Source organism: Oreochromis aureus, linkage group 6 (assembly GCF_013358895.1).
Source record: "Oreochromis aureus strain Israel breed Guangdong linkage group 6, ZZ_aureus, whole genome shotgun sequence".
NCBI lineage: Eukaryota > Metazoa > Chordata > Actinopteri > Cichliformes > Cichlidae > Oreochromis > Oreochromis aureus.
Genome location: NC_052947.1, coordinates 36,966,224 through 36,982,821, shown reverse-complemented (window position 1 = coordinate 36,982,821; position 16,598 = coordinate 36,966,224). Strand labels below are relative to the sequence as shown.

At 37.0% G+C, this 16,598-nt stretch overlaps 1 protein-coding gene across 1 annotated transcript in view; it reads right to left on the bottom strand.

The window, feature by feature from the left end:
• The window catches only part of cabp2a (calcium binding protein 2a), a 21,136-nt gene extending 4,538 nt beyond the window's left edge, over positions 1-16,598 (bottom strand). The window contains exons 1-3 of the mRNA XM_039613134.1: positions 16,478-16,598; positions 15,980-16,162; positions 1,067-1,097 (exon numbers count right to left, since the gene is read on the bottom strand). Coding sequence (XP_039469068.1) covers positions 1,067-1,097; positions 15,980-16,162; positions 16,478-16,537 — 274 coding nt within the window. The 5' untranslated portion in view covers positions 16,538-16,598. The remainder of the gene's footprint in view (positions 1-1,066; positions 1,098-15,979; positions 16,163-16,477) is intronic.

The following is a 16,598-nucleotide window of genomic DNA, read 5'->3' as shown; positions in this document are numbered from 1 at the left end:
CCCCCAATAAAAGTCTTTAAAATACATAAAATACTTATGGTCGTTCATCATTATATCAATAAAAATGTAAAAACAGAAACTGAAGCTGCAAAGATTATGAAACATTATATTTTTAAATTGTACCTGGGACTTTTTATTTCATTTGCAATTTTTTTTTATTTTTGAACCACTTCCTTATGAGGCATTAATGTTTTGAATGAGCTTTTAAACTTTCATCTCATTATTTGCATGGAGCTTTTCTATTTTCTTTCTTCTTCAATCTTCTTACAACATTATAACAATGAGTACTTTGCACTCTTCTGCCTGTTGTTTGTGAATAGTGTGATATGGATGATTGCAGTCCAAATCCAAACTTGTCCAGATAAAATTAACCTGAACCTGAACAGATGGTGACACAGATTCCCCTGTCACAATTAAATCAGTGCAGAAGAAGAGAGTGAAGCTGAAATCAATTTAGAAAATAAGACAAAAGTAAAGCAATTTATTGCAAACTGTGATATTTGCACATGGAGATGTACAAATATCACAGTTATTTTTAGTTATGACCTACTTCGCTCATTTTAACAAAGCATCAAACTGTTTTTTTTTTTGTTGTTTTGAATTTTTTCAGCACATTTTTTTATTGTGCAAATTCAAAAAGCTGATGAAAACAGATTTATTTTGGTCACAGTGAAAAATGCATTTATTTCCAAAAGAGAGTAAATTAAGATGGAAGCATTTCTGAGTGTTGGGTGTTTTTTTTTTTAATATATCAAGTTTCTACTAAAAGCAAAGCCATATAATCTATATTTAAAGTAGAAATGACATTTTCATTGCATGTACGCTGTTAAATTGTGAGCCAGACCTGAGGAATGGAAGCGACGTATGAGTTGAAGTTAAATTGTCAAGGATTATTCCTCCCTGTGAAAGACAATCCTTCACTTTGTTCTTAAACATTTCAATGGAAGAAAGGGAAATTTAAAAAAAAAGTTCACAGTTAAACAGAAGGTTTGAAAGGAAGGTAGTTGAAAAGGAAGAGAGAGGAAGGAATGGACTGAGAGACAAGATTTGGATTAAGAATCTGTACCTTCCATCTCTTCTGGTCGTAGATCTCTGTCCTGCGGTGGTGTGGATAGAAGAAAGGGCATACATAAAGAGAAATGAATCGTCAGACAGGTTATACTTTGAATCTGCTCTATTTCAGTCACAATAAAAAACTGGAAACATTTTCGCTTCTTGTGCTTTTACTCCTCCACTCCTCTCAATCCTGTGAAACAGTTTTTTGTTCTATGTTCATCTGCTCAAGCAGAGATTCTATTAGAGGATTATTTGGTTTTTGATCTGACTGACCCTAATAGCCTTTTTAGTTGAAAACTGCTGCTACAGAGCAGCACTCATGCCCAGTCTCATTCTGCCCCTTCTGTTGGAGAAAGTCTGCTGTGCATATGCTCCACAAAAAGCTTTTGAAATACAATGTACTAATGGCAAACAGCAGATTCATAATGACATAACACCTAAAAGATCTACCTTCCAAACATGCAGCATTCAACAAGTTATAAGGAACAAAGAAAAAATTAATCACATCAAGAAATTAAGTGAAAATGAAATCAGAGAAATAAGAGGGAGTTATGACTTAAACTAAAAATTAATGCGGTAAGAAACACACACATAATTTCTTTAGGGATTAATAAAATATTCTAATTTTGATTCTGATTCACACATAAAACACCATTTATGGTTGATGTTGAATTGACTAAAGGAATGCAAGGTGACACCAGGATAAATTTGTACGTGATGTGTTCTTCGAGATTGTGACATCATCAGCAGGAATAATACAGCCCTGGATTAGAGGATGCAGGGGAGCGAACAGTGGCAGGGAGATTACAGCGGTAAATTGTATTACAAATCATGAAGGCTTATCGGTTTTTCATTTCTCTATCTGCCAGCAATTCCTTTTTCTCATCTGCATCTGCAGTCCAGCTGGCTTTTGATTAAACGAACATTAACACACCTGCACAGGCTGAACAGAAAAACGTGTACCACTTTTTTTTTTTGTGCGTACCTTTTTCCTAAAATTTGTGCCAGATTTATCCACAGACAAAGGGAAACAACGGTTTTCTCCTACCTTTGTTTTTTGTGGCCCATTAGAAGACAGCAGAAACTGAGCAACAATAAAAGTTTATGAAGGAACGCATGTTGCATGACACAATAAGATGAAAATGCCAGGAGACTGAGGTTTAAATCTTATCTAAGTTTTGCTTTCAGTCCTCATTTGTTTAGGTTTAGGCAAAAAAAACAAAAAAAAAAACAAAACTTGAGTGGGGTTCAAATTATTGTTTGGGTTGAAATACACCCATTTACAAGATGTTATAGAACTCAGTTTTATCAGTGTCAGCCCCGCCCCCGTCTAAAGTTAATAACAAGAGAGAATTCACCTGGCCACTTTAAAATATAACTATGATGGTAGTTAAACTTAAAGATACGATTGTTAATACTGCTCAAAATCAAATAATGTGCATAAAAATTAAGACAAAATATGAACCCAGACATGATGGACAAAGTTGATTTGATTATGGAAACACAGACACTGTACACTCTTATGTTAGTGATTTGTCAACCCCAAGACAGGCCTGCCCTAAAACACACCCCGCTTATTTGTGTATTATACCTTAATTAGGACTAAAATGTATAACATGAACATCGTGTTGCAATTGTAGCTGTGCAATTGAGAAAATGAACTACAGAAAGCGTTTAAGAGGTCACAGATCAAGTGTGTAACACAGTGACTGTAATGGACTTCAGTATTAACAAACTACCCTGTGCTACTCAGCATGTGAAAGAATGCAGGTTTAATAGACTAACACATTTGCTTCCCTTTTTAGACTAGTCTATCTTTTATGTAGTCTTTACTCAAAAAGACAACATTCTGATTCTTGATTAATTTAAGATTTGCTGAAGTTGGATGGAAAATAAGTTTGGATGTATTAACACAAGATTTTCAAAAGTATCAAAATTTATCAGAATTATTTGCCTGTTTACACATTCGGCAGATTCAAAGCAACATTTTTTTTTTATCAGACAGTATGGAGTAATGTTTCTGAAAGACTAATGTCTCTCTTCTTTTAGCTTGTTTTTTGGTGTCTGACTGAAATATCAAGCTGTTTGTCTGCTGAATGCTCCACTACATGCACTTGATGGTTGCCTGCTGTGGCTGAAAATGTGACATATGAAATGAGTGAGGCTGAATCAAGACATAGTCCAAACTCCTGAGGAAAATTACTTAGCTTTTTAGCTGCTAAATGGCCCACTATAGTCATAAATCAGTTCCTCATTGGAGCTGTGAAAGTGATGTACAGAAGGTTTATCAGTGTATTTCCTCTTGAAACAGCTGTCCACTGTAGCTGGTGAAACTTGCGTGTCATAAAAGCAAAGCAATCAGCTAAAACGTCTTATAAATCTTAAGCGAACTGCAGAGAGTGAGTGTGGAACTGCAAGGGACCACTTTCACATTAGACATAGCCATTTGTTCAATTGTTATCATATGCTGCTTGCTGTGAAAGACATGTTAATGTAAACTGCAAATTTAAACTGCGGTTGTCAATCAGTTGATAAACGAGACAGTGACTCTGAAAGGCTGTAGTTAAATATATCAACAGACTATTTCAAATCACACGCCCAAAAAGATTTTTTAGGGTGAGAGGAGGGGTACACCCCGGTCAGTTATACGGCTAACACAGAGAGACAGATTTTAACATTCTCACAGAAACTCGCATTCACCTTACGACCAATACAGCAAAGAAAATAGTATTTACATAACCACATTCTGAATACTCTTTTTTTTATACTTTTATCGTACACTTCTCGCCTATTTTCCCTTCACAGGCATCCAGTATCACCTCTGAACTACCACTGTCCTAGGAACACTTTTAAATGAGTTCCTTGTCTGTGTCATTTCCACTTTCCCCACGTAGGACATTAATTTGTAACAAGAGGTGCGCATAAAAGACTCCAAGACTATAACGGAACCTGAATCTGGACAAATTGTTGTGTCAGTTATCGGGTCTCATTATCATTATCCTTCTTTTATAGCTGTGAAAAAATGTAGTTTTATATGTTTCAACAGTTTTTATTTCTTATTTCATTTTAATTATTTGCTGATTTTTGTTTTTTTGTTTTTCGTTAGTTTCAGTTGGAGGTTTAGTGATTATTATTTTTTAATTATAATATGGAGTGGTTTTTTTCATGGGGAGTCACAGCCTTTGATGTCTATCTCACTAAGCTCAACTGACATGAGAATGACCAAAACATGTCCTTTCTCACATGTTTTTATTTAATTTAGTTTGGCTATTTGTGTAGAAAGTTTTTTCAGTGTACAATAACTTTTACTCAAAATAGTAGAATACATATAAGTTTGTGAGTAAGAGGCCCTCAGAACATTTTAAAACATTTTTATAGATATGATTGAATGTTAGTACATATAGGGTAGGTAATGCAGTCACAGTTTGTTGTCGTGATTGGTGGAGATGAAGGGCAGAGGAGCCGTGACGATGACCTCAGCTTCACCTTAACCTTCCTTTGGATGGCACTTTGGAAATGGATGGATGAAAGGATTTCTGGGAGATTTTGGCAATGACAGTTCTGGCAGTTCTGTATGTTCGTGTGGTGTGTGTTTGTAGTGTGGGTAAATACATACAAGCTGACTTTGGGCGAAGCCCTGTCTGAGGAAGATACATGCAGGCCCCACTATGTTGTGCAGCATGTTGCAGTTCTTAACCAGAGCGCACAGGGGTTCATCAAACTCACGCTCGTTCCCTCCTTCCTCCTCATCCTCTGTGTCCATCTCCCCTGCACCACCCAGTCCCCCCAGCATGGCAGCAGCCAATGGGGCACCACTTTGTTCTATGGGTGACATTACCTTAGAGGAGAGGAACCAATCGGATTATAAAACACATAAAGCTATTACCTAAATTTTGGCTAATTTGCCCATTTTTGTACTGTTACAGACTTTTTCAATAGATTTATTTATTTTGTATATTGCAAATAAAAGCACATTTGAAACGTGTCTTGTGTCAAGTAGAAAGGAAATTGCTATGAAATCCTAGTTTTAGTTATCCAAGCACAACAAAATGTTTCCTTACCTTCTTCTTTTTACTGTTCTTTTTAGAAGTCTGGTTGGTGTTTCCCATCACCCTGCCCTCTTCTTCCTGTCTTCCCCCCCGCCCTTCCCTCCTTGCTGGTCCTCACACTTCTCCAAAGTTTATCCTCCTCTTTTCCTCTTTCTCACCCTTCTCTGTTCAAACGTCACATGAAACTCCAAAATCCATACTAGATCCACTGCATCCTAGGTGGGAACGCCTTGGAAGGAGGAGGGCAAATGTTTCCACTTGCACCTCTACTACAAAAAGCGACTCCTCTCAGTGCATGTGCTTCGGTCCCAGATCCTATTGGTCCAGTGGTGTGTATATGATGCCACATTCAGTCCTAAACTCCTATGGGTTGTTGGCAGCTGCCATGATGAGATTTGAAATGTTTACGGTGATATTATGGAATCGGGGCAGGGTGATGGAGATTGACGGGTTGGGGTGGGAGAGTTGGGTCATATCTGGGCTGAAACAACCTGCTGCTGCCAGACTCTGGCTCTGATTGCATGACTCGACCATTTTCTCTCTCCCTTTCTATCCCTCTCTGTCTCTCTCTCTCTTACACACAGACACGGGCATGCGCTCTATTTTTCCCTTTATCTGTAACCCCCTCTTGCTACAAGTGATCCCTTGAATTTGGACCAACTTAATCTAATCCATCCCACCCACCTACCCCTCTCTCTCAAACAAACATCGTGCTTATGGTTTCCAAATGACCAGTCTGGCAAAGCTTTTTGTGTGTGTGTGTGTATGTCTCTAAGTCAGAAAGAGAGAGAGACAGAGAGAGAGGGAGGGAGAGGGTGGTAGAATTATGGATGAAGAGTTGGCTGTCTGTTTAATCCCCAGCAGTTCAGATTAGAAGGAAAGAACTATGCTGACAGGCTATGAGAGCATGGGGCTGCAAGTAGAAGAAATAGAAGCGTAATATTTATTTTAGACAACTAGTCACTATGAGACCAAAAAAAAGGGATTAAAAAAAATTAAAACATGGGGACAGACGAGAGTGAAAAGAGAAGCATATAGCAGTGCATGCGAAAACATTTTAGAACATAAAACAGCAGGGGTGTATAATAAAAGCAATTGTGAGTAATTTGTATGATGTATGATGTAAACTACTACTAGTACTACTACAAATAATTATAGCTTCATGAAATTGCTGATTATACTGATAATCATAAATGTGTTGCTTGTGGGGCGGTGGGAGCATCGATGTGGTGCAGATTCAATTTTATTTATGAACCTCACCTGCAGCATCTGTCTCTGAATGTAAGTCTTCACCATCACCTGCCTTCTACTAGTTTGCATATTTTTATGTATTACAAGCAAACTTTTAACTTTCACATCTGCTCATTGGTGTCTGTGATTTTGCTGCTTGTCTGGTTTTATTCTTGACTCTGATCTCAGCCCTGATTAAGTAGAAGTTATATAAATAAAGTTCTGTAAAGCCACCAGATGGCACCAAAGAAGGGGCCAGTGTTATTAATCTTGATGGAGTCTCTCTCCAGACTTGTGCCACAATTGAAAGGCTTTTTTTTTTTTTTTTTTTTTGGTATGAGGAATATTTTTAAGAAACTCTCTTGTTATATCTGTGCTTTAAAAGATGATTTTCTTCCCCACAGCTTTTGAATCGTTTCCCTTACAATTGCCCACCATCTTGTCCTTAAAACCATCAAAGCTTATTCCTTTCCCTCTAGAAATAAAAACACTGGTACCTGTTTTCTTAGGATCATTGTTTGATTCTTTTGTCCAGTCCAATTCATCTACTGTTCTTTGTTGAAAATGAATTCCAGATGTGAAGCACTGTATTTGTTATATATACTGCATTTGTTATATACATGTGTATTGGATGTTGTATGTGTGTCAGAGATTTACGCAGTTTGACGAAGGCTCATCACTTGCAGCCTTAATCCTCTGTGATCAGTTCAGGAGAACCGACACATTTTTTGTGTCTATCTACTTTCCCATGTATCTGGTCATTAGACCACCCATTTTCTTCCATCTGTTTCCTGAGTTTAACCTAGTTATATTTTTCTCAAAAACCCATGTTTTTGATGCTGGTAATCTCTTCTGGGTTCACAAATTACTCTACAGTTACTTATTATAAAGCAGTTTGTAAACAGTTTTTTTAACAAGACATAGTTCCAGCAATTTTTAATATGGCTAATATGTAAAATGTATTTCTAGGCAACACTCTGCATTGCCTCAGTATTCCCAGCAGATTGCAGCAAAGCTTAGGTTGTTGAAAATAGTGGGATTACACACTTCACGGTAATACATATGCACTACCACTAGATGCCAGTGTCATCCCTAACTATGGAGTACCCAAATCCATCATATGATTAAAAGAAAAAAAAAAAAAGCTACATTGTATCAAAAAGAAGCAGTGGGATAGTGAGCATAGAGAGTCAAGCTTCTCCTCCTGACACTGCACTCAGACCTTTGAACTTTGGAAAGTTTTTAAGTAGAGAGGACATGAATGAGATGATTTGCAAACAGTATCTTAGTTTTATAATCTAAGGCATATTATATATGCCTTAGATCACTGATCAGGCTGGATACCCAACAGATTAGCAAATGGAAGCCTCAGTGCTGTAATGGGCTTTTCCTGAGGATGCACCTGCCCAGTACGTTTATCCATGGCACTAAACCAAAATTACATAATTTGAGTGTCAACACCCAAAGGTAATAGGTAACAAAAATTACCATTTTGAAACAGAGTAGTGTGATCACAATTGAAGTTACAAGTTTTATGGTAAATATATTTTATGTGTTTTTATCTCCTCCTCCAATCGCTTCTGTGGGAACTTCATCTTCCTAGCCTACTACATATGCTCGAGCTGAGTATCAAATGTTAGAAGAGTTCAAAAATGCAGAAATTACAATCAGATCTGTAGACACGGGAGGGGGGATTGTGATCATAGGTTCAAACAATTATTGGACTAAGGTGCTCTTGCATGTGGAGGACTCAGAGTGCTATAAAGAGCTAAAAAATAATCCAGTGAATGAAATCAAAAGTGAAATTAAAAGTCTCTTCATGCATGCTAGCGTAGCTCTCACGAGCAACATGAGAGATTGAATTCCTCTCAGTGCAATACACCCAAACTGCAATAGTACAATTTCTAATCAAGAACTATTGTCTTTGGTATAAAATCTATTACTGAACCTCTACTGAAGTTTTTTCTAAAACATGTTATAGCATCAACACCTCATTTCTTTAAAGAAACAACGGATGCACTAAAATGCTTGGAAAATCATACAAAATCAACACTGACACTGAGAGCCTTTTTGCTTGCAGTCCAAATGTAACTGTTTTAATTTCAATCTTCAAATGTTTCCTCCCAATAATTCAAAAGCATGGCAAATGACATGAAATCAAGATTTAATGAAATAATGTATCATACCTCAATAATCAGCACCACCTACAATAATGCTTTAAAATCTGAACTGCTTATACCTAAAATATCAACTGGAAAGAATAATTTTCACCACTGAATTTAACCACTGTCACAAGAAACTCAGAGACATTACTAACACTGACACATCTTAAAATCTGAGCGATGACTAAGTGGAATCACTGTGATTTTGAAGTGCTTGAACAATCAGAGATAATTGTAAACACACTTTTCAGCCTATCAAACCAAATCATACACAAAAGAAAACTTCAGATGTGGAAAATGCAGTGAGTGTAACAACATTTTAGATGTGAAGTGGAATATTCAAACAAGAGTTACAGAACTGGGCACATAGAGTCTGTCTTAGCCAAACACAACTACGAAGGCAATCATGGCTCTCCTGCTGCTCCTCCTGCTGTTCACTGGACTTGAACATGTACTTCTTTCTGCTATTTCTGCCAGGGAATTTTATCAAATAAATAGATGTTGGATCTCATTACTAAGCACAATGACACCTGCTGGGCTGAATCATTTCTCTGAATAAGTATATGTGAAATGTAATAGTAGAGAAAACTTTAACCTCGGCTGGATTCACTCTGTTCTGTTTTAAAATATCTGACTGTTGTTGCATGAGATCAGAAACACTGTCAGATTGCTCTAAATGTTACAACCTTCAGTTTTGTTTCATGCTCTGATGAAGGCCATGAGGGAGAAATGCTAGCTTGTTTGTTGGCATGGCAAAAAAATTGGTGAAATTGAGATTTTCCTGCTATTTCTTTGAAACTTTGTGCTTGTGCTGCCTTTTAGGTAGTCATGCACAGATGACTTTAGATGAACTGGACCAATGAGTTCAAGTGGTATTGAATAGGGGTCTTGTATTAATGCTGATGTGCATCTCTTGAAGAGCACATGCACCCAGAATACAGAACAGAGATTCTTTTGCTCTCCAAACAACAACAAAAAAAAGAAGCGCTTCCACCATGCCTCCATCAGCAGCTTGGTGTGAGCACAAAGCCTTTCAGCCACAAAACCCCAAACAAAGCAGCTGGGTGAGAATTCATGTGGCATCCCTCGACAACTGCAAGCATACCAGATGCCAGAAAGACAAGGATGGAAGGCAGGCCAACTGAAAATCCAGTGCTGGGGCTGTAAACAACATAATGGACAGATTCCAAACCCAGGATTTTGCATGCTATGCAAACAGCTTTAGGGTGGGTCAGGTCAAACATTTTGCCATTTGAGATGGGGGATGTCTATGTGTATTTGCATGCCTACTTTTTGCACAATGGCACACAATCAAAAAAATGATCTCATAGTAAGATCAGATGAGCAAAAAAGGGTGCTTTCCAATTTAAAATGTGCAGACACACAAGTTTATCACAAAACAAACAAACAAACAAACAAATAAAAAGCTAAAGAAAAATTGCTAAAGCAGTTTTGAAGTCTTTCTTATATAAATCAGCTGCAGCCTGAACAACATCGGTGTCATCAACCCATTTTAGCATTCTGCACTTCTTACAAGTTCCTCACTGTATTAAAGACCAGGAATATGTATAGTAAACTAACATTAAGAGTTCTTTTCTTCATTGGTTTTTTTTCTATTCATCTATTTCTGTTTCTGTTCATACCTTTGACCTTCAACGTGCGATAATCTCTTGAGTTGTGGCTGAAGTTAAGCTAAATTAAGCTTAACCCTGTTGAACAGAGATAAGACTGAGCTGTAACACAAACATAGCTCACCGCAAACATTAATGCGTAAAAATATATATCTGCGACAACACAACAACGGAGACAATGACTAAACTAGATGAACTCACGCACCGTTTTGAGTATTGGAACTTCCCATTCTATTACATTTCAAAGCATAATTGTAGAGACAAATACCATTATGCACTGAGGTATCCAAACCGTGTTCTCTGTGTATAAAATAATACTTATGAAGACAACTTTTCTTAAATAACTGAATCAGTTTACTTTAAATTAAGTGTTGCTGCAACAAATTGTGAGCCTTTTTGTCTCCATCTTATTTTATTGGTTTTACAAGCCACATTTTTACTTATAATTCGCTCTAGACTTCCTGCTTACCACTAAAAGTCAGTCACAAACCCAGTAACTGACTATAAAACATACACTGCGACTAGCAGACACTAGCTTGGGAACATAGTGGAGAAAAAAAAGTAGAACGAGACACATGTGGCTCCATGGGCCTGACCTCTGAAAGTGATTTATCATTTTACTCAGATCAATCTGTAGACGATTTCCTGAATATGTCAGTTCTTCAGACCAGATTTTGGATTAGTTATCACAGCAACTTGAGCATAAAGTTCCATCGTCTCTGAGTCTTGTCTGTTTAAACAAGATTAAGTGACAGAAAAAATGTTTGTGGAAGGAAATGGTTGCGACTTGTGCACTGATAAAAATAGGAACATTTCAAGTGGAGAGACTAGTGCATGATCATCATGTTTCTTTAGTGTATAGTCTCTTATTAGTGCTTCAGTCAGCAATAGATAGAATAATTCTATCTAATATGTCATATATTAGCAAAACACATGGGGAGGTAAAAGTATGATTTACTGCTTAAATAAGAATACAACCTGTGATATGACACAAGTATCACAATTAACTCGTTTTACCTGATGTATGCTGCCTGTGTCTTAGAGGGCAAATTCTACCTTTATCACCCTTAAAGTGGTGCAATAATAGTAGCATTAGTTAGATTTGTCCCAGCTGTGTTCTCACCTGTTTCCAGTCATTATCATTATCCAGTCTATTTAAACCCTCAGTTTCTCTCAGTTCCTTGTCTTGTTGTTGTCAACTCCTTGTGTGTGTTCAGTGTTCAGTTCACCTGTCTCTATAATAAATCCATGAGTCATGCATTTGGGTCCTCTCTCCATTTTTCCACACACTAATGAGACAGTTATAGCAGATGGCTGCCACTCCCTAAGCCTTGTTCTGCAGGAGGTTTGCTCCTGTTAAAAGGGAGTTTTACCTTCCAACTGTCACCAAGTGCTTGATTATAGGGTCCATCTGATTATTGGGTTATTTTATGCATTTTGGTACATTATTATTTATTATTTACCTTACAATATAAAGTCATCCTTAGGCAAGTGTTGTTGGAATCTGGCGCTACACAAATAAAACTGAATTGAATTTAACTGAGAGCAAAAAATCAGTAACAGTAAAACAGAGAGATTGCTGCAGGCTGCTACAACTGAAAAGAACATATATTACCTGTTTTTTATTGCTACCCACTGTTGTAATTTTATTTTTCTGCTTTGTTTCTTTTGAGTTTTTTTTTGTCCTTCACTTTGATTTTTATGACATTATACTTAGATTATTTCATGTAAAAATTGTAACAGTGCTTTGTTTCTTTTTCTTCTTTTTTCTTTTTGCCATTACTCCTGTGGCTTTGAAGAATTGAATATGCAGGAATAACTAAATGATGATCACCACATGAGCCTGGATCTTTAATGGAATGTACGGTGAATTGGCCCCGTGCTTACTGATGCCTAAGCACAAATTCATCAAAATCTTGTTCTTTCGATTTGAAAGGTTGATAGACATGCTAATCAAACCCGAACTCAGTCCAAAATTCCAGCAGCACTGTGCTGACAGGAGGAATATAATGTGCTGGTGTAGTCAGTAAAGGATTCCCACTTAACCTGACATCATTTTACAGGCTGCGACCACATATGGCTGACTGGATTGTCCCACATTCTGTGCTCTCATTCTCGCCCACTTACCCACTCCCAAAAGGAGGATAATGCCTTTTGCACCTGTCCAGATATTATTTCTGCATTTTCATGTGACCTAAAAGTTAAATGTGGCTTTCCTGTTAAATTAAATCAAAGATTTCTCTTTCAAACAAAAATAAGGGACAGAAAGTCACAGTAATGTCGGAATATGTGTTTGTTTGATTGTTTTTGTTTTTTGAACAGGGAACAACTGTTGCTGCTTTGCCCCAGTGGAAATAGAACAACAGTTAACCCACTTATAAAGCAGTTTGCTAAAGCTGTGCTTGTTATTATACCAATGTCCTCGTTGCTTTGTTAAAAATGTTGACGAGTACGGAAAACTGAATCTGTTTTTTTTTTAACGTATGTCAGAAATAAAGGTGTATTTTTTACTGTTGTGTGACATTATGATGTAAAACTGCAGCTGTAGCTCATTTCATCTTTCAAATATAGCAAATGTGTTTGATCAATCAGAAGTGAGATAATACAATATTTTTCAAAGCCAATGAATACTAAGTTACTAATACTAATTACCAGAAACATGTGGAGTGGTGCAAATTAGACCCTGTAAAACCAGCTATTCACTCATACTAGGTAAACAATGGGATGTAATCTTATTCAGTGTTTCCTTGCTGTTCAGTTATGCCTTCATGCAAGTGAGGTGTGGAATCTTGTTCGCTAGAATATATTAGTTTAAAAAGAAGGCCAGTAAATCACTGGCATCTGCTAACATTTCAGTTAGAGGATAAATTTTAGGATTTATTCAAATAAAGTTTTTCTTTCTATGGTTTCATGTGGTGGATGTGTGTGTGACATGTGCATGATATATGGATTTTGCCTACATATGAAATAAGTTGTTGATTTACTTGTTTCAATTCCTCACTCAAATAAAGCTCTCAATATAATTATAATAATTCGCTGTTTTTCTGTAATTTCTGTAATTCTGTTAATTACACCTTATACAGTTAAAAAAAAAACATTTAAAAGCATTTACAAACAGAAGTAAATAAATAATCCCTGAATATGTGCACAATGTATCTCCTCAGCCAGTGTCAGGTCTGTGTCTGTGTGATTCCTGGTTCTTAGGTTTTGTTCCCTGGCCTTCTGTGTAAGTGTGTCGTGTCTCTAGTATAGTTTTGTTCTGTCTCTTTGTTTAGTCATCTGTCTTCTCGGTCTGCGTTTCCATGCCTGTCCTGGGTTTCCTGTTTTATTTTGATAGTGCTTGTTCTATGTCAGTGTTTTCTGCTTTGCTTCCTCTTTCTCATCCTGTCTGATTACTCTCAGCTGTCTTCACCTCCTGTTTCCCATTCCCTCATTACCCTCTGTGTGTATATACAGTTTGCGTTTCTCTCGGTTCCTGGTCGGTCTGTCTGTCAGTCATCCTCCATATTGTCTCTGCAACATCTGTCTCTTGGTTTCTTGTTCCTTGTCTCTGCTCTCCATCCTCAGGTCATTTGTTATTCTTAGCTTTTCCCAGTTTCCTTTTTTTTGTTAGTTTCTCTGTACCTCCAGTTGCCTTCTTGTTTCTTTGTATTTTTTCACAGCAAAACTAAAGGCTCGCTTTTTGTTATTATTCGCCCTTGCCACCGTGCCTACATTTGGGTCCACAATCTCCTCACGCCACGCTGTCTGCTTCACTAGGCGTGACATTTTCAGCACTGATGTTGGACTAAACCACATCTGTCTGCTCAAAGTTTAGTTCCTTCCTTCTAGCTCTAATCTCACTTTATGTTGCAATCGGTCTCTTCTTTCTTCCTTTATTACATTCAACTATCCTTCACTCTCTAGCCTTTATCCCAGACCCAGACATCCAGTGATTCATTATTCAGTCAATCTGTTGCTCAGTGTATGGATGACTCATCTGAACAATGAGAACTGGAGATTAAACTAAGAAAAAAAGGGAAATACAAAAACATGTCAAAACCCAGCCTCGTTTTCTTTTCAGCTGGCTTTAAAGAACATTTAATGATTGTCAGTGTATGACTCTAAACCCAGGTGACCTTTTTTGACCACTGATCAAAACTGTGTTGCAATTGGTATTGCTATTTCTGCCATTCTCTTTTTCTAATTAAAAGGCCAGATTTACCACTCAACATTCCCATAATAAACCCAAAACATTGCTATTTAATAAAGAAAGTCACAAAGCAGGAAATATCATTTGTGCCTCAGAACTGTTATTTTGTTTAAATTTAAACACATTTGATTGCTTGAACTACCGTAAAGTAGTGTTTGCCTTTCATGTTAAAGGGGTACAGGGTACACAAGGGTACAGTTAGTCATCATCAGGGATTCATTTTGTAAGGTAAAAAAATTCCTGTGATGCTTTTACATTTCTGCCATATACAACAAAAAAGCAAAACTGTTGTCAGGACACCTCTAAACAAGGTCAGCTCTAATCTTTCCATTATGTATTTTTAATCCATGGAGGTTTTCTGAAACCTGCCCAGGAAGTGTATTATTATTATTATTATTATTATTATTATTATTAAGCATGGGAAAAGTGGCTCCATATGCACTGGTTCCAGCTGTTTCTGCCAAATAGTTTAGGTGTCTAAACCAAGCTATGCAGTCAAAAGAAACATTTTATATATATGATTATGGGAATAGAAATAGCAAGCTTTCGTCTTTTCTTCAGTAACACCACAAACATAAACAGGAAGTGGATGAAACTGGAAGCCATGACTGACAAAAAACTATGCTGAAGTTTTGCTATTGCGACACATTAAAATACACCAAAAATATCTGGATCAAACCAGTGAGAAAAGAAAAAAAGCACATGGCCAGAAACGATACATGGAACTGAAGTCTCAGGCTTATACACACAGAAATCTTTACTATTGGACAGCCTACTAACTACACTGACTACTTATTAAAGACTGCAAAATAAGTCCACAAGGCTGCCACTGACAAATACACACTTTTTAGGTACATTTTTATCTTTTTCATCTGTTTCACACTATGTCTGAATTAAAGCTGTAGAGCAATCAAATGTTCTGGTAGACAAAAGCTATTTGCAGTATGTCCTAATATCTAGGTGCTCAGATTGTGAAGTCAGTACGAAGTTCTGATTTCAAGTTTGTTTCAGCAAAACTGAAGCCGAGTGTTTGAAAGCACTGGAGTAACCAAAAACATATTTTACACCTACAAAACTAATAAAATAAATAAATAAAAACAGAAGATTTTGGTATATGTGTTCTACTGTTCCACTAAAGCCACTTTCGATTGCTCCCTTAGTCACAAGGGCTCACCATTGCAGGTACCTCCACATAGTTGCCTTGGCAGATTTATTACCCTTCCAACCGTCAAGGAATTTGTGTTTCCTCCAAGTGTTCTACTGATCTAAATTTAAATAATCCTTCTTTAATAATACAGGCTGGTTCTTACTAATGTGTCACCAGTCAAAATATACTCTGTTGCAAAAACGTTATGCGCACAATTTTCACTACTGCAAACAAACACCTCTCACTACTGCACAACAGATCTAAACATAATCTAAATAGTTAAAGAGATATGGATATATAATGTTTTAACACTATATTTGTGAGCCATTATTCAAAAAGGGTGCTACTATATATAATTTATACATATAGCAATATGATATTGTAACATTCCATGCCTCATAAGGAAAGGCACACCCTTTAAAAAAAAAAAAAAAAAAAAAAAAAAAAACCTGTAAAAACGACAGTCTAATTGTATATCTTGGCTTTACATAGTTCCCAGTTCAGTCACCTACCTGTCCAAAGACAGAGTCAACAATAGGGCGTAGCTTCCTCTTGTCACCTTCTTCCAGCCAGATGTCATCTGGGTCTCCCACGGGGGAGGACAGACTCAAAGTCTTGGTCTTGGGCTTTGGTGGTCTCTTGATGCTAGCTGAACTCCATCTCCTGAATGATTCAATTTTCTTCTTGATTGAACCCTGGAGAAGAGAGCATGAACAAATCATAAACGTTCAATGCAAAGTTTATGATGTACCAGCTCAGAAAAGTTGGCTCTAACCAACACAATAAAAATGTAGCTGTTGATCATTGATGGTTTAGTTTCTGACAAATATAAGCTTGGTCTGTGATGATGTTGTGTTTAAGTGCATAAAACTCCATTTGGTTTGTAACATTATGAGCCTTAAGCATTGTGGCATTAACTTAAAAAATTAACCTCAGACGTTAAACCATGTGGGATGTTTAAGAACATCATTAGCAGGAGTTTGCATATATTGTCATCTACATGCACTGACCTTCTTCATTAACTTCCCCTCTGGCATCTCCACAGATGATGCATTTTTCACATCAGTCATCTTTACAGTCCTGATTCAAAGAGACGTCCTCTTTCTCTCTGTGTCACGCTCCTCCTCTTTA